The sequence below is a fragment of the Centruroides vittatus genome, unplaced genomic scaffold (assembly GCF_030686945.1).
Source record: "Centruroides vittatus isolate TY-2023 unplaced genomic scaffold, ASM3068694v2 scaffold_907, whole genome shotgun sequence".
Taxonomy (NCBI): Eukaryota; Metazoa; Arthropoda; class Arachnida; order Scorpiones; family Buthidae; genus Centruroides; species Centruroides vittatus.
Window position 1 is genome coordinate 492,200 of NW_027122720.1, and position 26,348 is coordinate 518,547.

The 26,348-nt window shown below is 31.5% G+C and overlaps 2 protein-coding genes across 2 annotated transcripts; both read right to left on the minus strand.

The window, feature by feature from the left end:
• Positions 1–420: 420 nt before the first annotated feature.
• Positions 421–17,412, minus strand: LOC136990335 (RWD domain-containing protein 1). The gene is made up of 7 exons (XM_067288727.1): positions 17,247–17,412; positions 12,257–12,331; positions 9,606–9,733; positions 7,050–7,193; positions 1,323–1,452; positions 1,183–1,245; positions 421–1,111 (listed from the first exon to the last, which is right to left on the minus strand). The coding sequence occupies exons 1-7, from the start codon at positions 17,317–17,319 to the stop codon at positions 1,014–1,016; spliced, it is 711 nt and encodes a 236-aa protein (XP_067144828.1). The 5' UTR covers positions 17,320–17,412; the 3' UTR covers positions 421–1,013.
• Positions 17,413–18,615: 1,203 nt separating this feature from the next.
• Positions 18,616–20,734, minus strand: LOC136990397 (mucin-22-like). Its single transcript, XM_067288790.1, has 5 exons — positions 20,601–20,734; positions 20,196–20,236; positions 19,404–19,823; positions 18,818–18,881; positions 18,616–18,736 (listed from the first exon to the last, which is right to left on the minus strand). The coding sequence occupies exons 1-4, from the start codon at positions 20,644–20,646 to the stop codon at positions 18,849–18,851; spliced, it is 540 nt and encodes a 179-aa protein (XP_067144891.1). The 5' UTR covers positions 20,647–20,734; the 3' UTR covers positions 18,616–18,736; positions 18,818–18,848.
• Between the last annotated feature and the right edge of the window lie 5,614 nt (positions 20,735–26,348).

Sequence of the window (26,348 nt, forward strand, 5' to 3'; positions counted from 1 at the left end):
AATTTTACAAAAATTAAGTCAGTTACACTTCTTAAATTCTGTACCAAATTACAATGGAAGACTTTGCAAAGTAATGGTAAGCCTCCCATTGCCATTGGATACTGAACTTTCTGTAATTTCAGTAGCAGTTAAGACTAGACATCCTAGCTCCCTGTTGTCAGTAGGCTAATGCCAACTGCCTCAGCTCCTATATGATATAGTTAAAGAAAATAAGAATTATTTTCAGTTTAATATATTAAAAAAATAAAATGTTACCTTTGATCGATTAGTGCCTATAGTGAGGGACAAACTCTATACACTTGCCGCACTACCGATTACGGGTATCTTTTTCCATTAGTAATCTAAATATTCGCATGTGTTTTTCGAAAGAAATTATGTTTTAAAGAAATCAACAGAGCAAGAAAAACGACCGCCAATGAGTTTTGGTTAAATGCACCAATGATTTATTTACTAATTACAGATAATTCATGTAATATCAGGTGATAATCACAGATTTACCAGCATATTGGACAAATTTTGCTTGACAGATAAAAAACTAATTATTCTTATTGTATTAAAAATTAATTAAACAAGATATTTTACACTTTCTTCCTTTTATAAGATCTTTGTACAATGTATTAAACTAATTTTTAATCATATCATACAGAATCTTCACAGTTTTATGGCAACTGCTCAATATGGATAGACGTTAAATGAGTGTTATATTTTACGTAGTATACAAATTTACATTCCTTATTAAGTTCTCGTTTATTCCTCTTAAAATATCGCTCGGAACAAAAATACCGAGCGACGTAAAATGTAATTAAGAGAGTATCGAATGGAAGAAAATGAACGTAAAATTCCTCTTTACTAGTTGAATAAATAAAAGAGAAAAAAACATATCATAAATCTGTTTAAAACATGTGCATAGTTTATCATTTCTTTGAATAAATAATTGAGAATTTAGCCGACAAATTATAAGCCAATTTTTACATTACTTCAGTTTATATTAAAATCTAATTATTGATTCTATTTCAAGATTTTGTGTTTTCATTTTCATCGAAATCGTCTTCGAGCTCTAGATCGTCTAATTCTTGGAAGAGTGATTCGTCGACTTTAACTTCTTCGTCTCCTAAATAAGTTTTATGATTAGAATTAAAAAAAATACATTTTTTTACAATGATAATACATGATATAACCTACCTTCCTGTAAGAATCTTAGGTCAGATTCTATTAGCGTTCTGTCCTTCTCAAACAATTCTCGGCCTACGTTATAAATATGATCATCATTATAGTCATTATGAGATTATATAATAGAAACAGGTGGGCAGGAAATGAATTACCTGTTAGCTTCTTTGTACCTAATTCTTCTTTAACGAATTGATTTCGTTTTATTTCTGCCATTTCGGCATCAAATTTGGTTTTCCATGTTAAGAATGTTTCCACTGTCACTCGAGTCCCTTCGAATTTTTTCTGTAATTACAAAATTACAATTTAAAATAATATATTTAGTTTGCTGTAAAATGAATTAAATACAGGTAAGTGTGCCTTAGTGATAGGTCAAATTTACAATGAAGGTCCCGTAAGATTATAATGGAGCTGAAAAATTTATAATTACCCGTATCTCTTCTATGTTTAGATCTAATTAGATACATAAATACTTTTAGCTTATATCAGTAGTGGACTGTGACATATAGGTTTATTTTAATATGCTCTACAATGTTTACATAACGACATATTTTCAATGTTTTTCGAGACTGCATCTCGGCTTTGGATCTCGTACAATAGTTTTTTAAATTGAATAGTTGTTAATGTTGGCATTTTAAAGCTACTCGAATGCAGAGTACAAATTCAAATAATAAAAGTAAGGTTTTTCGAATCCATATCCCAGGTTCGAGCAGCTTTAGCGTGCCGACGTAAACTTGCATTCGTTTAAAAAACTGCCGTACGAGACACGACCTCGAAAAATGTTTTATATCTGCTATAATGTTGACTCCTTAACCGATTTAGCATCCTTATTTTGTATAATTCTATATAAATTTTGACATTTCATAAATTATAAATTTTGAATTCTGTCCAGTATTGTCTCAAGTTATTGAGAAAAATTTTATAACCAGTATACAGGAACAAAAGAATAGAAAACTTCCTTATATTTTATTGATTACTTCCTTATGTAAGGGTAATAAAATTTATTATATTTGATATTTATACTTTACTACGGAAAATACAAGCTTATTAATTTACAATATAATTTTACTCTTTTCCAGTTGGTCGTTGAATAAATTACAAAACAAATATCTAAATTAGAGACAAATATTCAAAAAAATATACTATATTTTATTCTATATAAAGTGGCACAGCGTATATATCTTATTTTATCTAATAACTAGGTGCTCTGCTGAAACTTATTTGCTATGTAAGGGAATTTAATTGAAGCATGTATACATTAAGAAACTTGTATAAAAGACTCATTTTTCTTAATAACAAAAATTTCATTGAATTTAAGCATTCAGAATTGTTTAAACAAATAAATTTTCTTTAAGTTAAAGCAAAACATATTAGTTAACAATTTTTAAAACTGTAGACCATTGGTGGCCACACTGTGGCTCATGAGCTGCATGCAGTTTCTCCTATATATTGGACCCATACCCCTAACATATATATATGTATACAGTTCCAATATAGACGTGACTCTTACGTATTTCTGACGCGTAATGGCTCCTGTTGTGACAAGGTTTGGCCACTTCTACTACAGACTATTTTGTTAGTGGTTTCATTCAATATTAACAAAATTAAAATATGCAAAAGTCATTCCACATTCATTCTAATTTTAGTTTATGTGTTTGTTTTTGAAGACGAAATGTTATAAAAAATAACTTTTTGTTCTGACTTCCGTATTTTGAGGTCACTTGCATATTTATTATTTATTAGAAGATTCAGTTAAGGAAAAACATTTTCAATTACAAAACTTTTCCTTCTATATAGTATACATCAGTCATAATTAAAAACTTAGAATAATTACTGTCGTTCGCAGAAAACCTTACTTAAAATATTTCATAATGTTTACTAAAAAGGAAGTGTGCCTTAATTTACTACATTATTACTTTTCGGTCAAGCGGGTAGCCAACATTCTTGCTGTGGCCCCAATGTATCTTGTATTATTCCCCATTATGGGATTTTCCAACGGAACCGCATAAATTCCTGACTTCTCAAAGATGGAGAACTTGTCTCGGTCATTGCAGAGGAGTCTGCGCAAGAGTCTGTTTACTTTTTATTGAGAAGCGTGATAATTATACAGTGTCTTCTGAAAGGAATGCTACCATATGTTATTTACATTGTCATGTATGTTAAAAACATTGGAAATGTATTCAAGTTTCACAGTTGCCTATTATAATTTCTAAATGCAGGCACCTTGTGTCGTACGGCACACATCCGACTGATATGCAAATTTTCCCCATACCCGCTACAGCATATCCATCAAATCTCCCGGAGCAGCCACATCCTACAGCATTAATAGATTATTTGCATTGCACAATGATGAGCGATTCCAACTGAACACTGTAGAACACAAAACACCTTCTCTGTTGTGGAATTGCCATTTTCATTTCTGATGCTACCTAGACGTAGTAAACAAGATATTCGAATGCAGATGGGAGACGAAACTCCGACTCCGATTAGTTGGCGTACATTGCATACTCCTCAGATAATAGCTAACGTAATTACAGTAATTTAAAACGGTAGCATTCATTTTAGAACATCCCGTATTATTCTATTTATTTTACATAGTAGATGTACATTTTGTACATAAATATATTACTACTAATGATCAATCAAATTAATAAATCACTATTATCATTTTCTTTCTATCCTTCAATCAACCCCAAGACAATTTTTTTTATACTATGGACCTATATAATATTTACAAATTTTTCTTAAAATTCCTACTTCCTTTTCGTGCACTAAAGTAATTCATCTCAAAGATAAATGTGTACGAGAAGGAAGTGGAAATTTTAAAAGAAATTTGCAGGAATCACATTAAAAAAAAGGGGTCATAGGATATATTAAAGGATAGAAATACCAAAATATTATCCATACAGAAAGATAAGCTGTCGAGTAATAAAATACATATGTTATTGTACACCGAAGAGGTGAGAAATGAATAAAAATCTGGGTCTGAAACACACATCTACTTTGTTCAGGAAGACATTGGATCTATATGTAGTTGAATAAATGTCTTTATATTAAGTTCAAAGAAGTTACCAGTTCCCACAAAATGCGTAAACTTTGAAAATTGTTATTAGCTGATTAAATACTGAATATTTAATCTGCTCAGATAGATTTAGAAATTTTTATTTTAACCATATTTTTCACATATAATGGATTCTTTACTTGTCACAACCAGTGTACATAAATAACTTTAAATGTAGTTAACTCTATTTTCCTGCTTGAGCTGTGATCCGCAGCATATAAGATCATTCATTTTCGTAGAAAATTATATATTTCTGTGCAACATTCATTATTACGCAGTATAACTATTTTGAGATATGACATTTTTATGTATATACATTAAATGTATATACATAAAAATGTCAAATACATTAGATTTTTATGTATATACATTAAATCTAACAAAAATTCTTCAGTTTTATCGTGAAAAATTTTATGTAGAAGTGATTATCACGCAACTAATATTAAACAAAATATCAATTCATATTGATGTTATACAACATTAATGAATATTACAAACATTTTGCTGTTATTTATTGATATTAATATATTCTAAAAAATATATACAGGATGTACGTTTCCATAGATATATAGATAGATAGATAGATATTTTATAGGAAGAAAGATGATTTCTATCTAAGACAATTAATCCAATATTTATCAACATTTATAAATATTTTACTTTATAAATTAAAAATACGGCTACTTGTTTATAAAATTAATTCCTGCACCTCGCATCATATGTCACACATCCAACCGATATGCAAATTTTTCCCATACCTGCTACAGCATATCCATCGAATCTCCCAGAGCAGCCACATCCTACGGCACTAACAGATTATTTGCATAATTATAAATAGCTATAATATTAAATTTCTACAATTGTTCGTCGGATGCTTATATTCTTTGGCTTTTGTATTTTAAACAAGTTTCGTTCTAGCACCCAATGACGTGACTTAAATGACTAAAACATTTATTCATTATATATAATTACTACTGTATTATATAGGTTTCTGATTTGAATTATTTAGCCAATTCATCTAGTATCGTGGTTAAGCAATAAAATTAACAAATTAACAATAAATTGTACGTGGAATACAGAAATAAAAATATGATTTTTTAACACACTGATGTATACAAAAGCAAAATCTGAAAAATCAGTCAAAAAAAGTGAATAATATTCCTATGTTTATTATTATTTTTTGGTTTAAAATTATACATTTTCGAAATGTTTTCATAAAAATTAAAAAATCAATTTTAGTTAATAATAATTGAATATATAAATTGAGGTAAGTACGCATTGTCCCGAGAGCGACAATGATCTGCATTGATCTGCAGTGACGGAAGAATAAAGAAAAGAAAAAGACGCTGTGGCTGCCAGCGCCAGAGATCCCGAACACTGTCTGGCAACACTTACCAACGAGAGTTGGATGGCAACGTGGAGATAAAGAAAAGGCGCGAAGGTTCGTTGGATTTGCCCGGGTGTCGACCGAGGATGTCGGCGACGGCTCTGACCTTTTTAATAAAGTTTTTTTGTTACTGTTTGTGTTTGACTGCTTAGTGTTAGTTCTAAAAATCAGTAGGATCGAATGACAAAACATCACTGTCTATAAGCATAAGTAGCATGGATTTGGATTAAGTTGTAGAGAGAAAGACTGAAATATAAACTTGTTTTTATGTATGTAGTGAGTAAACCAGAAGTTCTCTCTAATGTCAAAACTTAGTGATAAAATTTTAATTAACGTTAATATTATTCAACATTTATTTCATATTATTAAATTAAATTATTATTATATTGCAAATATCATGCTCGGCTGATACTGCTCTAAAGTCAAGGCATAGCCACTCAGACAAGAATATCAATAAGCTTCTGTGTTATTGGTATATGTCAACATCTAGAAACTTCCTAAAAATGTGGCATGTGTTCAATATTGTGGCTTTCTGTAGTATATGTTTTTTTTTAATTAAGGTTTAACATTTCTAATTTGTTGGGTGAGTAGTGTACACTTGTTGATTTTTCAGTATGAGCATTTTTCATGTTATGGGTGTTTTATTATATTTTAACAAGTGTTCTTGTTCAAGATAATTTAAATTATCTGATGTAGAAAACACTAAATTTCATGGATTTATTTGTTATATATTTCTGTTTTCTGTTAAAATTTAGCAGACAGTTTTTTTACTTTAAATAACTTTGGTATGTTTTTATTATTCATAAGTTTTAAACAAAATCTGTAGTTAAGAAAAAAGTCATCAAATGCGCATTTGTTCCTCTCACTATTAGTAACATACTTTCACATTTTCACTAAATAACTACCATTTTTTTTATATTTTTAAAGGCAGCCAAATAGACTCTTGAAAATGATTGAAGCAACCATTGTAAAAATGTGTTCCAGTTGCCAAGAGTACGAAAACTGACATTACACCTATACTTTTTGCGTGTTCATCTATATTATTGTTCAACATAAATTGAACATGACACTTGATTAATAGAATTCCTTAGCACTATTGGTAAATAGTATCACCATCTTATAATATTTAATATATTAATTAAATGACAGAGTTAATTATTAATAATTACAATCAATTATAATATGGCATTCAAGGTGTCTTCGGTCCCAAATCTGTTCATAATAATTTATTTTAATTATGTAAAACGATAAAAATACAATCATTATGAACAGATTTAATTATAATTAATTATTGTTTGTTGATTGTTGTAGATGTAATTATTCTCTTCTGTTAAATGTGTGATCGTATGCCAAATTTGGCATAATATAATTAATTAAACATGTCATATTTATTAAGAATTTTGACTTCTTAATCTTAATATCAATTTTTCTTACCCTCTCCTCCTCTTCTAACTGTTTCAATCTCCTTTCTTCTTGTTCCTTTTTTTGTTGATGGAGATAATCAGCTTTATTATTTAACCAGTCTAAAGTTACAGATACTAACGTAAAAATCATAACCATTCCTAAATTTTCTTCGGCCTGTTACAAGACAGAAAAGTTTAAAAAAAGAAAATTTAATTTTTAAACATCAGATAATAAATAATCCTATTAAAATGTTCATATTAATGTTAGACCAGTTAATGTAATTTTCATATTATTATACAATATTTACGTATTTTACTTATTATTTTCAAGTTTTAATTTATTACCAGAGTATTTATTTGTGTTATTTTTATCTTAAATTATGGGAATTTGCTGTTTTAAATTTACCAAAATGAGTATTGTTTAGGATCTGAAAATGGATTAACTCACTTTCCATTATTGCTAATGGGAAAAACTGAAGTGCAATAAACATTTTTTTACAGCTGAAAAAGTGTGCAAGGTGGCATTTAAGTCTTGTTAATTGATCAATTTATTTATTGTATATTTCTGTTATTTATTTTTAATTATGTTCTTTTCATTCAAAAATGTTCTGTATTTGAATGTTCAAGTGATGAATATCTATCAACTTCAGTCAAAAAACTTTTTCATTAAAACTTATTGCTGGAGTATATTTTAAGGTGTAAACTTTTATTAACATTTCTCAGAATAGAGTAATTAAAGTTGATAGTACTGCCTTTAGTAGAGAGCAAGAGAAGTAAATGTTATCATTTTAAAGTTTCACGTATCTAAAAGCCTTTTATCGGTGCGCGTATCATCACACTAAACAAAGTAATTACAAACGTTTTCGAACCTTAACGGTTCTTCTTCGGGTAATGATCCCCTAACGGAATGCTCTCCGATTCAAAGTTATGAAGAAATACGATCCAGAACATTGTCCCGACCCGATGACGTCAATACGGACCTGCGCACCAAGCTTGTTGTGCTCTATTCTATAGTTTCATCTAGTAGAGCCTGCTATGCCGTCGATAGAGCTATTTCGTCCTTGTAGTTAATGCAATTACACTCATTAATAGCATTAAGGCATATGTAGATCGCCTCCAGCCATCTGAGGTGGTTAGTGCAGTGGGTGGTGTGAATGACCTTTGCCTGAGCAAAAATGAGTTCAATGTCAGGGTCAGAAGAGTGAACAGCTAGAGCAGTGCTGTTTCTTCCATGGTTAATATCCGCTACATGCTCTTTGATATGGGTTTCAAGGGGGAGTTTGGTAAATCCCATGTTTTCAATTTTTGCAAAAAACTTTATTTTAAGAACAATACTTCTAAAATAGAATTCTTGTTATAGTTTATTTCTAAATTTTTGTATTCACGTTCTATTCTATCGTAACTGAAGAAGGTCAGTTAAACTGATCAAAAACGTCATAAATTGTAAAGATCTGTACTGTACTTTAATATCTGTAACATTCCTTGCATCTACTGTATTTATACATATGATAATAAAACATCTAATTTTAAATTTTTAACAATTTTGTAATTTGTAAAACAGATACTTCACAGATCCAATATGTTTTTACCCAAAGTAATCAGCTCAGATCACTATTATTGAGTGTTTGCAATCATACTTTAAATAAACATGACAACCCCTTCACTGTGATAAGCGTTCAATAAATGAGAAGTAGACTTATTGTGACATTTTCAATTTTAAATAAAAATATTTTGAAGGTATACATATTATTTGATTATAATTAATCTATATATATAAAAACGAATGTGTGTGTGTGTTTGTCCTTCATGCATTACCACACCATTTATCCGATTGCCATGAAACTTTGGGAAGTTGTTTAATACACTCCCGCGAAGGTTTGTGGCATATGTGAAGATCACCATTTCCCCCCTTTCAAAAATATATTTATATATGGATTAAGGCTTTGATGTCCAACAGATGGCGCTAACTTCCGACGACCTAAGTTTGCTTTTCTGTGAGGCATTATACTTTTCTGTGAGAATGGACTAAAGCAGATCATTTGCCATCTATCTATATAAATAAAATATAACGTTCGTTTGTTCCTACCAATTCCTTTGAAATTTTGGCACAATGTTGCATTCGAATATGCACGTGTTTTTATATAATATACATGTCGAAATTCCCCCTACTGGGGGAGATGGACAGGATTATGGCTTACCGTGAAGAACTTGGCTTCTATTATACTATTTTACGATGCGGTTTTTTGCGTTTTTAATTGCGTTTTAATAGGTTACATCAACAGAATATACACTAAAAAGGGTTTTTCGATATTTCCTTGCGGGGGAGAGTGACGGGATTAAGGCTTACTGTGAAGAACTCTGCTTTTATTATACTATTTTAAACAGCGTTTTTGATTGTGTTTTAATAGGGTATGTCAAGAGAATGTACTGTACACTAAGAAGGGATTTTTTGAAATTTCCCCACGGGGGAAGTGTTACACATTTATAATAGATACATTTTGAGCCACAACAATGCGTGGCCGGGTCAGCTAGTTAATTATATAAAATATTGCTCAAAATTTTAAATAATAAAATATGTATCTTATACCTGTGACAGCAGATAATCTGATAATGAATCTACATCTTCATCCTCTATATTATCGTATTCGATTATTTCGATCAACGGTACTTCATCTGGATAATTTGGCACGTACGTGAACTTCAGAGTTACAAATACTATAAATTCCAAAAAGAAATTATTTAAATTTATTTTTCGACGTTTAAAAGTATTTACGTTAATTAATCAAGCTATTATTAATAATAGCCCAATTAATTACAGCGATTGTTTGATTTAACAACAGCAATACTTTAAAATATTAACATGTTATGAATATAAAAACACTGTAAATTACAGTTTAAGTTACAGAGAGAACATCTCACTTATGTGAATGCCAGATTCTCAATTAAACACTTTAAAACTTTAACTTTTATATAAGCAAGCATAAAATCAAAATTGTTTTCTCTGTTTAACTTACGCAATACAAAACAATCCATACACATCGTTAAGTGGAGATGTAATTTTAAAAATATATATATATATAATATATATAATTTTTCAAAAACACAATACATTTTATTTAAAATGTATTGGGTTCATGGCATGTATTAAATTCATCCACAGTTATTACCATCAAAAGTAACTGAATTACTGTAATGAAATCTAAGTTTAATGTAGCATTATTTATGAATGCCCTCAACAGAAAAAGCTGAGCACATAAGGCATAATGCAACTTACATTTTATTTTAAAAATTATTGTAAATTATTTTACTTTAATGCATGACCAATCTAATCAATGAACACATTTCAAATCTTAGAACTGAAATGGTAACAATGCCCTGTATTGTCAAATTTTCCTGAAATTTCAAAACTATAAATGAATAATTATAAATGTAATTTCGACTAGAAATATACAATCAGTGTTTCAAATGTTTTAATAATAATTACAATTAATTTCAGTTTAATTTTATAATTATATCAAAGCATACCGGTCTCCTTCGACGTCGAAGCAAATTTGCCTGCAATCGAAAGGTTGATTCAAAGTCAGTTCTTTTGACGAGATGTACACTGTCCATTTGACAAAAAGCATATTCAACTTGTTGGATATTTTTGTTTAATGACTGGTGATGCTCATGGACAGTTAATCATCAATTCATGCAATGATCAGCAGTAGTCAAAAGCAAACAAACATGTGACATAAAAATCAGTTTCTGGCTACATATCGAAGCAACCACATTGACTCATCCATATTGAGCTTTAGATCATTTAATGCAGTTTAAAAGAACACTGCTTAATATACACTGATATGCAAAACTTAAGTAACAATGTAATTTTTAAGAGGGCAGCCATGAAATTGTAGAAAAGGGCTTGTTGCGACCAGTACAATAAACACCCAATTCAGTAGAAAGATGATTTGTATTGAGGAAGAACACGTCACAGATGATGTGAGGGCATGCAGAACGCGTATGCAGTGCAAGACTACAATAAGGAGAGGCTTTGATTTCATACTGTATATGTTCTATTCACTTTTGCACTAGTATGCATTCTTCATCCTTTAAGTACAAATACTGTCTCTGTATTCCGAATTTCAGGCGTCTGTTATTCCGTTTAACTCTGTAGTTTAACAAATAAAAAATAAGAACAAAAATGTACTTACGTTTGCACAAAGCATAGAAGATCTTTATGTATTTTAACATATAAAATGCAATATTTTATTCATATTGTCAAGAAGTAAATCACTTGGTATCAGTGAGTCAATAACTTCATTATTTGTCTATTAACTATTAACACTGTTATTAGAACATTATCAATAAGTCATAAGAGTTCTGCACTAGCTGAATGAGCATAACATGTAAGCCAGGGCAACATCTCTGTGTACTTAACCGCTACCAGTTATATTGTATGAAGGATGTCTTGCACATCACCCATTTAAGTCACATTGCGACAATACTTTAAAAAAATTTAAAATATTTTATATTATAATTACGTCTTATTTCTATATTTTGTGTCTAATAAAAATTTAAACACATTAAAATTACATAATTTGTCTTTTTATTTACTTAACATTAGAAGACTATAGGTCAGTGGTGGCGAACCTATGACACACGCAGGCTTTTTAAATGACCCACGTGTTGACTTTTATAAACTTATTTTTATATCATAAAAGAGAGAACAGATAATCAAAAATATTTAAAAAAATAAAGTATATATATCTAATGTCAAATTTATAAAAAAACCAGTCTAAAGGCCCGATGCAGGCATCGGGGCATGTGCAAAAAAAAGTGGTTTTTAACCTCCCCTTTCCAAATGACATCAGTTAGTGACCCACGAGCTAGTACTAAAAAAATTAACGAACATAATTTGACTTCTCAAAAAGGTTTGCCATCACTGCTATAGGTGATATTTCTTCAGTTTCCATTAATTTTTTTCATATGCTATTTATTGTAATATTAAAACTTATAATTCCTTTCAAATTAAACATTATTACATGTATTTACTACAAACTTTACAATAAATAAATGTAAAATTAAACAAATAAATGATTCGTTTATTTCGTTAGAGGCAATAAAATGGATCTTTCTTTGCTTCATTCTGTACTATTTTCTTGGGAGTTAATGTACAAATTTTTATAAATAAATTTCTTCAATTCACTTTATCATCATAATTAAATTTCATAATAAAAACATTAAGATATTACTTACTTTCAAATTCGGATTCTTCCAAGCTTTCGGTTTTGATTTTTATTGTAAAAACATGATAAGGATCACACGATAAAACTATAAATATAGAAAATTTAATTGAAATTACTGTAGTGAAAAGTTTAAATGATGCTAATTCTAAATTATTGCATAATTACCGTATTTTACGGACTACGAGACGCAATTTTTTCTTCGAAAAACTGCCTCCAAAATTCAGTTGCGTCTTATAGTCCATAAAATATGGTATTAACTAGATTAAACTATTATGTTCATAAAGAAATTTCTGTATACAGTAGTAAAATATTTCAAATAATTATAAAGACAGGACATACTCACTGATTAACATATTAATAATACCATAAGACTTTTTGCTCATTATACTTTTATTTATATTCCTTCCATGTTTACAATGCATTCAATTTTTATATTCTTTACTTTAAAAGAATAATTAAAACAATAATTCTTTAATGTAATCTAAATATGACTTGTAAAGTAAGTTGAAAACATCAGTTTTAAGTATATACGCTTCTCTTTTAAAGTGTCATTATTATTTCAAAATAATTATGGAAAGGAAACTGAAATAAAAAACAAAACAATGAAACCCAATTTATAGTTAATTTAAATTAATATTCTAAATTTTGATACTTGAGATCAATGACAATGTAACGTACTAATAAAGATGTAACAAATCAGAATTGGAGCATGTTGCATGACACTAAAGTTAATGAATGTTATTGTTTTGTGGCAAGCAAATATCAATAAGACTAAGGCAATGTCATTATTATTATTAAGACTATAAGCATTAACATATGAACAGAAATAATATTACACTAATTGTAAAGTAGCATATAACAATGTTTAGGTACCATCAATTAGCTTTAAATGAGTTCCTCCTTTTCAATGTTACAACATTATTATAAAATAATTTATCTAAGACTCTTGAATCATCTGAATGATGTCATATTACTTAGAGCAGTGATTCTCAAACTTTTTCAATCCACCGCCCCTTTGTTCCATAAAGTTACACCCAACGCCCACCCCCTAACTCATTTTCTCTTGTGTGAGAAAGGATTGGAAATATTCTTAGGAAAACTTTTCTATGAATCTCACACTTTGTGCCCTTACCGTACATTGTTCTCGACATCTGGAAACCATTAAACGCAATGTTTCCTCTTATCCGTTTCACAGAGGAAAGGGAACAGCTGTCAGTGACCCCAACTTTTGCCTTTGGTCACCGTTTGGTACCCTGCCTCCAGCACCCCCTAGATTTACTCACCGCCCACAAAGAGGAGTTATTGCCCACTTTGAGAAACGCTGACTTAGAGTGCGACTATGCAGATGCAAATTTAGAGCAAGCGAGAGGTTGCGAGCGATTTAGTTTTCGCAAAGGAAAACCATGCACAAGCAAGAAGCGAGAAATAACGCTGGTGAGAGTAAATTTCTGGTTCTCGCACATATCTGACAGGTTTTGATACTTATTGCATCACGCCTCTTCTCACTCGCTCGCGTCTGCATAGTCGCACCCTTACTTTGGGACACTTGATAGAAAAAAAATTTCTTTTCTACAATAGCCTACCCATTTTTAAACTTATCTACATGTTTTTTCATTTTTATTATTTATAAAGCCAGAAGTCTTGTTCAGCTGATAATTTGGGTTCAACATTATTTATTATAAATGTTATGTTCTCATTTTTACTCTTCTCAACTGCTTTCTATGTCAATATTAAATTGAATAAAATATCGAGTTTTAAAATTCTCAATTTTAACTTTATTTTGTTTTACATTAAAAACATATTTATTATCCATTTACATTTTATTACATAAATGCTTTATAAAATAATTTTATATTTTTCTATTATCATTTACATGTGGTAACAATATTTAAATTTTAGTAGTATGTAAGAATCTTTTTACATTCCTTTATAAGAACATAGATTGGATTTTCTTTTATGAAACATCAGTCAGAATATCCTGACTCAATTTTCAAAATTGTGAAAGAATCTAGTCCAGAAATAACTGTCAAGCATGAACAAAGAATGTGGAATGATTCCCTGAACTGAACTGAACTGAACTGAACTATTTATAAATAAATAACTTTAATATATTTAAAAAAATGCTTTTATTCGCTATATTTTTCAAGATCAGGAGAGGGAGACAGTAGTGGTAAAGCCACCACTGGCATATGCATCACTACAGTGCATTTACACACACACACACACACCATGATTAAATTCTACATTTGGTTATGCTTATCAGGTTTTGGGATGACAGGATGGTTTGGGTGGGGCCAACCCTAAAACAACATTAAAATGCATTATTATTAGACTTCGGTGTCCTCAAAGTTTCAACCTTCTATCTTAATTAGAAGTGAATAAAATTTAAGTTGCAAGATTTGATGGTATGATACAAAGCAAGTTAATTAAATAAAAGCATTTCATAAAAATGAAAGAAAAAGAATTGAAATTATATCAGAATGAACACATTTTTGATGCTCAACAAGTTATTAACAACAAAGTTCAGACAAATAGTATAATCGCTGGCCATGTGCTCTCAGAAACAAATGTAAACAACCCTCCATATTATGTAAGAACAACGGTAAGTATATTTAGACTATATTTCAAAAAAATAAAAAGTTTTAGCAGATATCTCTTCTGAAGAAAAAATATTGTAATTAGAAGCAAAAGATGGATGATTTCTATCTCTTGACACCTGATTTTCCACAAAGTGGTGCTGCATAATTCTGCACCATTTCCTTGCTGCCAGAATTCATGATCCATTTTTATTTCTATTATGAATGTATGGATCCTGATGGAAAGGAAAAAGCATTCTTTCCTTCTGCACACTTGTTGTAGGTGTTATGACATCCAATCACACTGCAGTTTCTATTTCCACTATGTATTATTATTCTTTCGTTTTTATTTTAAAACAATTCAATACCAGAACTAATTGTTTACTCACACTAGAGCAACTCACTCAACTCCCAGATCTCTATTCAATTATTTATAATCGTATTTATGACATTTGGATAACTGACGCTTAAACAGAATAAATTTAATTAAATAGTATAGACTAATAATTGTCATTTTATCTCATTTACATACAGTAGAACCCCAACTATTCGAGCCCCGATTAAGATTCTGCATGATCCAAGGTAAATTCATAAGTGAATACATTAGTTTAATTACACTGTATTTAAAAGAAGTTTAAAATAATATGTATTACAAAATGATTTGTTTCTGTTACCTTTTATCATTTAACTTCAATGTGAGACAAACCATTTATATTAAAATGTGACAATAATAATAATAATACACATTTCTATTCTTAAAACTGTCATACATGTTAGCTGTACAATAAATGATGGAAAAATGTTGTTCTTATATATTATTAAATTCAATGTGGTGTAAGAAAAGGTTTAAAAGCAATAGACCATATAAATAAACATATAGACCAGGGGTGGGCAAGCAAGAGTTCAGTGGGAGCCGAAATGTAGGTTTTGCAAAATGTATGGGAGTCACAGTTCTGTACTGTCGTGGCGGATAGTATGGTAAGGCGCGCTATTTTATTATATAATATAAAACAAATATTGAATATTTTTAATAAACATATTTTCACAAAATTATAAAAATAAAATTGTAAAAATAATAAGAAAAAACAGAAATTAACACTTTCAGCAAGAGCCACATGCAACTCTTGGAGCCGCACTTGCCCATGTCTGATATAGACACTAAACAATCTTTCAGCTTTTAGTGTCATATCCAATTCTTGTGAGGTAATAACTTTGATCATATTAACATTTTGTATTTGTAATTTTTAATCTGAAATAGCCATACCATCCGTTTTATTTAAGTTTTCAGTTATCTGAGGTAGCATTGGTGGCCCACCAGTGGCCGAGTGGTCTCCGTTGCCGCTCATAGTGGTGGTGACCGGACCCTAAACACTGGGAAGTTCGGTCGTGGGTTCGCGCCGCGACTCGGACAGGCTGGCTGCTAGGAGTTTTCCGGGTTTTCTCCTAGCCAATAACGACTGAATAGGAGGCCAGTTTCCCATAAAAGTCCTCCCGGAAGGCACGGTTTCCCGTGCGTACGTTTAGGCCGTAAGATAAAACGGCTGGCTCTTTGGTCGCGAAGCGATCATTACACCACTCTTCAGAGGAAAGGCGAATATAAGGCTACAACCTCCATATGAACCAGAGAGGAGATGAAGAGAACCAGAGAGGAGGTAGCATTGGTCCATATTAACCTTGGATGATCAGGGTTCTAGTGTATAATTTATGGTACAAATGCAGCTTGAATGAAACAGTTGGGACTTCATCAGAGCAGTGGACCATATCCATAGTAGAAAAGTCGAAGTAACCAACGGTCTACATTTTACCCTTCCCGAGATATACAGTAGCTCCCCGAAATCAGCCAAGCCTTTGTTAAACATGCAAAAGGTTTAACGGACCGTGCAATACGACTCCAATTGTGCCCCAGAAATAATCAGCGTTTCTTATGTTTTATGAGTTTTTAGTTAACTTTAGTAAAGTGGAAAACTGTTGATTTTTACCATTGTTTACAGAAATAGTTCCAGATTCTTTTACTTTTAAATTTTACCCCATTTTTGAGGGTCTTCAAAATTTCTGATAGGCTAATTTCAGGGGCTATATCCTGCAAAGGATTATACATAGACCACCGAATCCTTTAACTTTTTATTCCTATGGGCATGATCTACAGCTCTGTTAAGGCCCCAAACGTACCATTCAGAGCTTGAATTGAGCCTAATTATCGATTCTGTAAATGTGTATTTTTATACGTATAATGCGTCAAATATTCAATCGATGTCAGCAGCTCATACAGAGTTTACCTCTTATAACTACAAAACGCTTCATATATATTCCAATTTAAATAATTTTAAATCCATAATCTTCATATATCACGTTATCCTTGATAACATTAGCTTAATTTAACTTTGTACTTGGGTAAGACTAAACAAACAGTAATTCAATACGTACTTTCTAATTCGTTGGGATATATTGATTCAAGGGCTTCTATTTCATTTTTCTGTTCTTCTTTATAGTCAGTCATTTCTATAAATTAAATTATTTTATCTATAAAATGATAATTCATCTGCAACACGTGGATTCAAACATGGCCTACTCTAACAGCGCCACCTCTCAATATCTACACTTGTTAAAAATTAATATTTAATTTTTAATTTATTTTAGTAAGGAAACGAAGATTAATGTCATCTGGCATTAAATATGTTTATATATTTAATCCTTCAATATTAATTTTATAGAAGCTAATTTTAATAAAATATTTTATTGGTAATATTTTCCATGTGTATCCTATGATAATTATAAATAGATGATAAATATCATATATATTACTTGGCATTTAATATAAAGACCAATTTTGGCATCCATCTTGACGTGCCAAATGGCGATTCCTCCCGGAGGACTTTCTCCTTATTTAGGTGTTAGACACGTGAAGAAAACCCCGAAAACTCCATCTGGTAAGCTCGTTGCTGTGGCCAACTACCAGTGTTCAGTGGTTATATCCACTGGGTGCTCTGAAGACCCGGAATCAAACCCAGAAATTTTTCACCAATGACCTATCCCGGATATATCGAATCTGTCATTCACCACTTTATTGCTTCGTGTGGGCCAGGCCGAACACATATTCTAATAGGAAAAGAAATAAGGTCGTTTGGTGCTCACAAGGCACTAAAAAGTAATAAAAAAATACTAATAATAAAGTATGAGTTTTTGAGGTATTTCTAAATATCTGTATATCTAATTTAGTAACCATTTCTGATATCACAGTTCGCTTTATCATACGATATTTTAGTGTAACTAAATATTTATGGGTGTTTCGGCTTCGAATTCGGAGTGTTCTGAATTTTCTTTATTCAAATAGAATGCCCACATGATAGAAGCGGAATATGGATGCCCATAGCGATAGAATGCCTATATTTAAATAAGTAAATATATATAAACAATGGTATGATAGCTCATCTCTAGTATATCATGATAAAAAATCTTATTCAATTTAGATTTTTATAATGATAGGCTAGTGGCGAATTAACCATTAGGCTGAGCAGAATTAATTTAAAGTTTAAAAATAACAATACATGTAATAATGTATAGTTGAGATTTCATATTTGTGATGAATGTCTCGATATAAGGAACGTGATCTTTGGTAGATTGCCCTTGTGTTGCGTTGCTTCTTCACCTCGTCAATACAATACAATTGTTACATATTAAACAACAAATACATTATTGGGCATTTACAAAAAAATTAGAGAAAAATCATAATTACACGTATATTTCTGAGATTTAATAATTTGCCCGAATGAATATAATTAAAAACATCTTAAAATCTGTGAAAAAATACTTTAATTGTATGACTTTAATGCATTCAAGAAAAATAACATTAATTAAAGCTGAAGATTTTTCTAAATGTCAATTCTCAGGATAGGTTGGTTAAAGCAGAGTTTCTTCTGAAAATAAAAAAATGTTTATATTTTATTGCTTGATTTTATTCAAATTAAATAATATTACTGGAATATAATTCAACTTACAAAGGAAAAGTACGCAAATTGAAGTCGAATTTCAATTCTGCCAGATACTTTTAAATATCTTTTGCTTTTAATGGTTAGAAGGAAATAAAAATAAATATAAGATTACATAACAACCCAAAAATATAAAAATTAATAGACTAAAAAAATCCATAATATATAAAATGGAATATTTCTTTGTCTGTTCTCTATACACTCCTAAACTCTTTGACTCCTCTGCACCAAATTCTCAAATCACGCTCTAGGAAATCCCGAGGAAGATTTAGGCTACCATGAAACCTGAAACTCACCCCACCTCTGATTCCATCCCCTAAACTTTTTGACCCACATTAGCTAAGAAACCCACCCCACCTCTGATTCCATCCCCTAAACTTTTTGACCCACATTAGCTTAATTTCTTAGGCTTACTATGTTACTATGCGAAAAATTTAGGCTAGCATGAAGTATGGATACCTCACTCCTCCCTTAATTCTCCTTGACGCTGCGTGATAAAGATAACAATGGTAAACTAAAATAACCAAACTTTTAATGTTTGTCCTTATACCGAGAGTGCCAGGTATGTCTTCTAGTATTTTATATAAATACTTACCATCATTTTCATCATTGAAGACAGAAATTTTTTAACCATTTCATTGAAATTGGTTGCTTCATCGAATTCATCGTCTCCAGAAGTAGACGTATCAATTACGATGGTGGTACTTTCTTCACGTTCTCTACCATCCGTGCTACTGTCATGAGTAGCAGTTGTAGAGTCGATAATTACTGTTGAAGTACTAAAAGATTCTGTTATAGTACTTCCGGGTTCTGTAGTTGTTCCCCCATTTTCAAATTCTGTTTGTTCTGTTCCTGTTTCTCCATTTTCTACTGTAGTGAATTCATATTCTACTTCAGTTGTTCCACTTACAGTGGTTCTTTCGGGTATAATATTTGTTTCTGTATAATCTGTAGTTACTTCATTACTATTTGTTTCTGTATAAATTGTAGTTACTTCCTCATTATTGTTTGTTTCCTAAAATAAAAGTCTCGTTAAAAACGAGTAAACTTATTTAAACCTATTCAAAAATCTTATATTTAAGTGAAATTTGTTTTAAAGTCATAAATAAATTATCTTATGTCTAAATATAGTCTAATTACTGGTAGTGGTCGTAGGTTCGAGCCCCACCGACAGACTGTGGTGTTTTCATCACATCTAAATAGGAAAGTTCTTATAGAAAGTCCTCCCGAGAGTCATCCTCCTTGGCAGATCGCCCACGTGTTAGTTTGCCACACTCCACAAACCAAGACCTAAATAGGGGCTAGTCCCCCACTTTAGTGGATCGCCCACGTATTGCGTTGCCATATCCCATCAGACCAACCCATATTTTAATTCATTAAATCATACCAATTTTCCAAATTCCGTTCCTCCCATCTGACGTGGAAATCCTAAAAACATAAAACAATAAATAATAATTTACGTTATTAATAAAATGTATAATATAATTTCATCACCATATTTTATAATAATATAAATTTCAAATTTTCTTATTGGTTTTATATTTAATAACACCTAAAATTAATTAAACAAAGTAAATTATAGCAAATTTTGTTTTTCTGTTTCCATTATAATTTACCGTATTTTGTCAAATTGTAAATGCTTAAATACATTTCCATACATCATGCTTCATTAGTCCACACATTTACCTTTTAAAAGACCTTAAAAATAACTTAGCAGCACTTGCGTACGTAATTAAAAACTCAGAAATATCAAGAATTAATTTGAAAAATTCGATAGTATAATAGAACATACCTGAAACAAGAAGAACAGCTAAAAAATTCAACATACAAAACTTCATTTTCCTGAAAGTACTGTTCAAACAGACCTTGGCTGTTCTCTGTTCAAATACGAAACACTAAGTAATTTTATATTTCAACTGTTTTATAATACAGCACATTCTTTAAATGTATTACGTATTACTAACCGACAGTTTTATTGGTTATATATAATATAGTATGAAATTTTTGAAGCACATGTTATTATTTATATAATAATATAAAATTGTAATTTAAAACTAAATAAAAATTTTTAAAATGAAATTTATTAGTTATTTTTAAAGGTGAACAATTAGTAACTATGTATAAATGCGTGTCTTGTCGGAGGCTGGATAGCCGAGCGGTCGAGGTGGCAGCTTTGTGAGAACCGGGTTCGAATCCAGACGGGCCGATAAATTCCCAGGAATTTTATTGTGGGTGGTAGTCTGTCTCGATATGTCTTTACTACCCGTTCTCCCTTTTGTTGGCCTGGCTGAAACCATAATGGGCTTGTTAAAAGAGGCCCTCTTATCGTCAACAGCGTGGATCTTTGAAAAACAAATGAAGTTTTCATTGATTATTACGGTGAATTTTAACTTATATTACTTTTGTACCATAGTTTTTACGTAAAACCTTAAACATTTAACTTCTCTGTGTTCCAAGCCAAACACAAATCCTGATGTTCCTTCTATCTATACATTTTTCGGTTAATGTTACCTATGGTGCCAAAATGGCGGCTCGTCCCTGATTCAAGGAAACAAAAGAAAGAAGGAAGAGCCGCCATTTTGGCACCATAGGTAACATTAACCCATTTTTCATTAGTGTTCTTTCCATTCAACGCATTCTTTCCATTAATATTCATTGACAAACTGCTCAATGGAATGGATTAGATGATAGCATGAGGTCAACGAATTTGATCCTAGTATCAAACATTTTGCAAACTCCCAAGAAGAAGTTAGCAAAGCAGTAGCGCTACTTAAAAACTCACGAGAAGCTTTTCAATGACTTTGATGAGATTAGAAAGATCGTTGCATCGAAGTGAGACAATCGAAGAATGAGGGTAATTGAGCCTCACTTCAGGCTGAAGAGAGTATCAAGCATAAAAAGCCATTTCGATGAGGATTCTGTGAAGTTGACTGCTTTCTCAAAACTCAAGTGTTTAAATGCTACACGGGATATGATTATCACCACGTGTAAAAGCCAGATTTAATGGTACACATTTTTCTTCCCTGGACGATTCTAGTCACAGTTTCCAGTTGTGAGAAGGGAGCCTGGGATTTTTCCCCAGGACCGAAGAAAACTTGGGGCTCTGTAGAGGTTTCTACCCCTGTAATTGAATGTTAATTTTTACTAACAAAAAATAAAATTTTTAAGACTTGCTTTTTATTAATAAAGTGACATTCTACATATTTGTTTTTGTTCTATAAAAAATGGCAGAAGGAGAAAAGAGGCCCACTCTACCCCATACAAGTTTTCGATGCCCCGCTTGTTTATATAATTAGAATAATTTTCCTAGGTGAATATTTTAATCTTATTAAGTTATTTGTTTGATTTAAATAAAATAGTAATGCTTTAAATTTATCTACCACAGAATATTATAGTATAAATTCCACTGTTCGCCTGTCCTTCCGTAATCTCAAGAATAGAGTTAGATAGATAACCGGCACGACTCTATTTTTACCAGGAAAGTATGATGTACAGTGGCGAGACACTACTAATTTGAGATGGAGAGCATATATTTTAAATTAAATAAATTACAAATATATGATTAAAAATTGCAGCCCGGCATTGTGACGAATTCGCAATAAATATTTGCTGGTTACACATACAGTCCACCTGTGATAACGCCCACCTTCAACACCTCTAAATAGCGGCCATTTTGAATTTTTTTTAAACACAAATAACCTCCAAATGACAACCGGTGTTATGTTCCAGTTAATGGCCGTTGTTTAAAGGTTCGATTGTATTCTGACTGGTTTGACTGTATTTACCCGAATATAGAGGTTTAAAGGGTCAATTTTTTCAAATTTTAGTTAAAATAGTTTTAAATAATTGCCAGAAAATTCCTTCTACACCTAAACACCTGTTTTTGTATTTCAAAATGAAGACAGGTGTAATGAATTTACGCATTTATAATTACTTGCGAGGTAACAATTCATTACTTGGTTAACAAGTCTACTGGCAGCATACAGAGTAAAGGGATGAAGAATTTAATTTTTGGCATTGTAATAATTGGTAATTAACTTTTTCTATAATTCTTGAACATTTTCTAGAATTATCTTAAGTTAAAATAAGGAAAAATTAATTATTTTTGTAGGAATTTCTTTTATTGAGGATAGTGAAAGTCGTGAGCCTGTGACTGCGGCTAGTTTTAAAGATTTATTCGAATTACCATGGAGTATAATTAATAATATTTTTGGTATTAATACACCTAAAGACGACAGTGTAAGACTTTTATTATTATGAATTATTATAAATGAGTTTGAATATATTTTAATTAATTGTTAATTAGGATAAATATGTATAATGTGAAAAAGGCTTTGGCAATGAAACATATAAGCAAACTGTTATGGGAGAGGCCACCTAGAAGGAATGTCTGTGGGAAAAATGGCACCTGTGATAAAGAAAACACAGCATATTATACGTGGCTAGACCGTTAATCAGGCCCACATTTTCTTATGCCTATCGTGGGTTCGGCTACGCTCAAAATGGTGGCGGTCGGGTGAGGGACGGGTTCCATATGTTCGGATAAACCGTCTATGAAAAATTCCTATGGAGTTGCTCGTTCAGATTCGATTCCTGTTTCCCAGAGAGGTAGGCTGAGGCCTTAACTGCCTGGCCAGCAGGCCTCCTGAATATATATTATGATTATGATTATATTATATTATATTGAATAACAGGGGTAGCCAAACTATGTCACGACGAGAGTCATATATTGCCTATCAGAAAGAGTCTAATCCTCACTTTAACTAGGTAAAGATTTCGTAAGATGAGAAACAGGGGTTCTATCAACATTTCAAGGTTGAGTTGCGAGTTACGCTTAAATTCCGTATCAGGGGTTATGCCCCTGATACTACAGGGGAAAACAGAGAAGGCACTTGCCTCCGAATCAAAATCGCGCTGTTAGGTGCGAATTTGAACAGCAATTATTTATTGTGAAGTCGTCACAATGCACTTAAATTTAGTAGTGTTTATCCTCTGTAAGTCATACTTTCCTGTTAACAATGAAGTCATGCTGATCATGTATCTAACGCCGTTCAGAAAAAATTTTTAATTGAAAGAGCATGACTTTCAGTGTAAACCGGAAGTTCGTATATAGTTAATCAGGGCTCCTTCCCCTAATCTTTTCATACCTGGTTTTGACTTTTATATGTCTAACACTATTCTCAAGATTATAAAAGGACAAACACCAGACAGAGAATTTCAAAGTCTACAATTTTTTTTTTTTTCCAAATTGCAGCCCAACTAGTCAAGTGTATGGTCTCACTAAACGAGTTAATACCACGTAATATTCTCAATACTACGCTCAATTTCCACTGGCATCAATCTGTATGTCTGTCCTTCCTTGATCTCGAGAACTCCATGACTCCATTGTTAACAGGAAAAGTATGACTTCCAAGAGCATGACACTACTAAAATTGAGAGCATTGTGACGATGTTACAATAAATTACATTTCGTTACATTTTAATTACATTTAAATACTGTTAATTTCTTATATAAGAACGTCCCATCCCTCACCAAACTATTATACTCGTATAATGTCTAATGAATATTCTCTTATGATATTTTGATAAAATTTATCCCGAAATGAATTGAATTTTCTTTGTTTATTTCAGAACGACCAATCACGGTCTTGTATTAACAGAGACGATGTTATGGGCAATCTTCATTGCAATAAATGCAGCAAAAAGAAGACATTAGAAGAACTTTGCGATAAAAACAAATACCTGAATCTCACGATACTCGTGGAATGTGTAGCCAAATTCATTGATTTCCCTTGGTACAGCAACTCAGCATGGTTGTATAACTGCTTCTATTATACCTTTCGAAATAATGAATATAAATGTAACGACGCAGTTCCGTATCTGATTAAAGTAGCAGATGTGCTTAATCTTCAAACTAATCAGCAGAATTCATTTAGAGAAAGAGTAAATGAACTAATAGAAAAATCAACCACTTGCCCCCTACGTATTTAGTTCTGTATGAAAATGATCGAATGTATTAATTACAGATTATGAAAATTGTGATTTAATGCGTAATTATGAATAAATAAATTATCATATGCTCATACTGTATAAATTTATATGGAATTATATTAATTCTGTAGCAAATAGGAGGCCGAATAGGGAAGAGGTTAAGGCAATGTCCTACAGTTTCGGGGGACTTCGAGTAAAGAATTACCTAGAATTTTTCATGGGCGGTTTGTTCCGTTTATCTCTTCTGTGTCAGCAGAAACAATTGAAGAGTGATGATAATACTTTAGATAAATTAAATAAAAACAACAACTTGAATCAGAAAACAGGAGACTACAAGTGCAGGTAAATATTTTATTTACATTTAAAACAATTCTAGACTCGCTTGCTTTTATTTTGTGATGTGAAACATGGAGTGATGTCTTATATTATGAATCTGAATTCTGATGTTTCAGTGAAAAACTGGCTATACTTTTATGTAATGAAACAATAAAGAAATTATATATTCTTAAGTTTCTCAGAAAGCATTAAAACACTGCTGAAATCGTATACAGGGCGTTTTTTTTTAATCTTGAGACAATGAAATAACTTAATTGGATCTCATTATTTTAGGAAAAAGTGGTAGGGCCAATCAATTGGTGACCTTGGATGTGACATTGACCTTGACCTTCAAGGTCATTTGAGGGTCAAGTCTGTTCTTTTTCAATGAGAACATATATTTTTGACCCCACAATGGAAAGAGCGGGAAATTTCACAACCGGATATACCAAGGCCAGTCAAGGTGGCAGTCTTCCGCTCTGGGGTACCCGGGTTCGAATCTCGACGGGTCGAAAAATCCCCAGAAATTTTTCGGAGGGTGGTCCGTCCAGATATGTCGGGCCCCGTCCCTCACCACCCGGTTGCCCCATTGTGGGCCTGGCCAAACCCATAATGGCTTGCAAAAAGAGGACCTCTTAGTGCCCACAGGGTGGAAAGAAATACAAAAAACCGGATATACCTTTGACCTTATGGTCAAGGTGAAAGGTCAAGATTATTTTAAAGTTTAAATTATAAGCTTTTTCTAATGGGAAACCATACTTTTTATTACTGGAATAGGCAGAGAGGTAAAAGTTACATTTTTTATGACTCTTATTACTTTGAACTTTAAAAGCATTCACTACTTTTAGCACTACCCAGGAGTAACAATATGGACATAGTAGTTTTCTGCTCCCTTTGAGATGCTTATTTTCAGCAAGTCCCCTTGCCTCTCACTATCGCAATGCTTGTTTTCAGTGAGTCACTTTACTTTTCACCATTGCTTGAGATGTTGGTTTTGGGAAAAAATTTTATAACAAATGTTCAAAATGATGCCCTTCCACTTTGATGCATTTGTTGAACTGCGCGTAAAATTATCACGCTTGAGACGACCTTCAAGGTTCAAATTTGGGGTACTCAAGATCATGGCTGATTGTGAAATTTTCTGCTCTTTCCATGTAAATGTAACTTTTACCTCCCTGCCCATTCCAGTAATAAAAAGTATGGTTTCCCATTAGAAAAAGCTTATAATTTAAAC

Bases quoted from the DNA above. Each gene is read 5' to 3' on its own strand.
- LOC136990335 (XM_067288727.1), bottom strand. From the start codon at position 17,319: ATGACTGACTATAAAGAAGAACAGAAAAATGAAATAGAAGCCCTTGAA. The intron at 7,194-9,605 runs GTATAAGATACA...GTCTTGTAACAG, and splicing joins CAGATTATCTGCTGTCACAG to GCCGAAGAAAATTTAGGAAT. The intron at 1,112-1,182 runs GTAGGTTATATC...AAACTTATTTAG, and splicing joins CCTAAGATTCTTACAGGAAG to GAGACGAAGAAGTTAAAGTC.
- LOC136990397 (XM_067288790.1), bottom strand. From the start codon at position 20,646: ATGAAGTTTTGTATGTTGAATTTTTTAGCTGTTCTTCTTGTTTCAG. The intron at 20,237-20,600 runs GTATGTTCTATT...TTATGTTTTTAG, and splicing joins AGCTGTTCTTCTTGTTTCAG to GATTTCCACGTCAGATGGGA. The intron at 18,882-19,403 runs GTAAGTATTTAT...AACCATTAAAAG, and splicing joins CTTCAATGATGAAAATGATG to CAAAAGATATTTAAAAGTAT.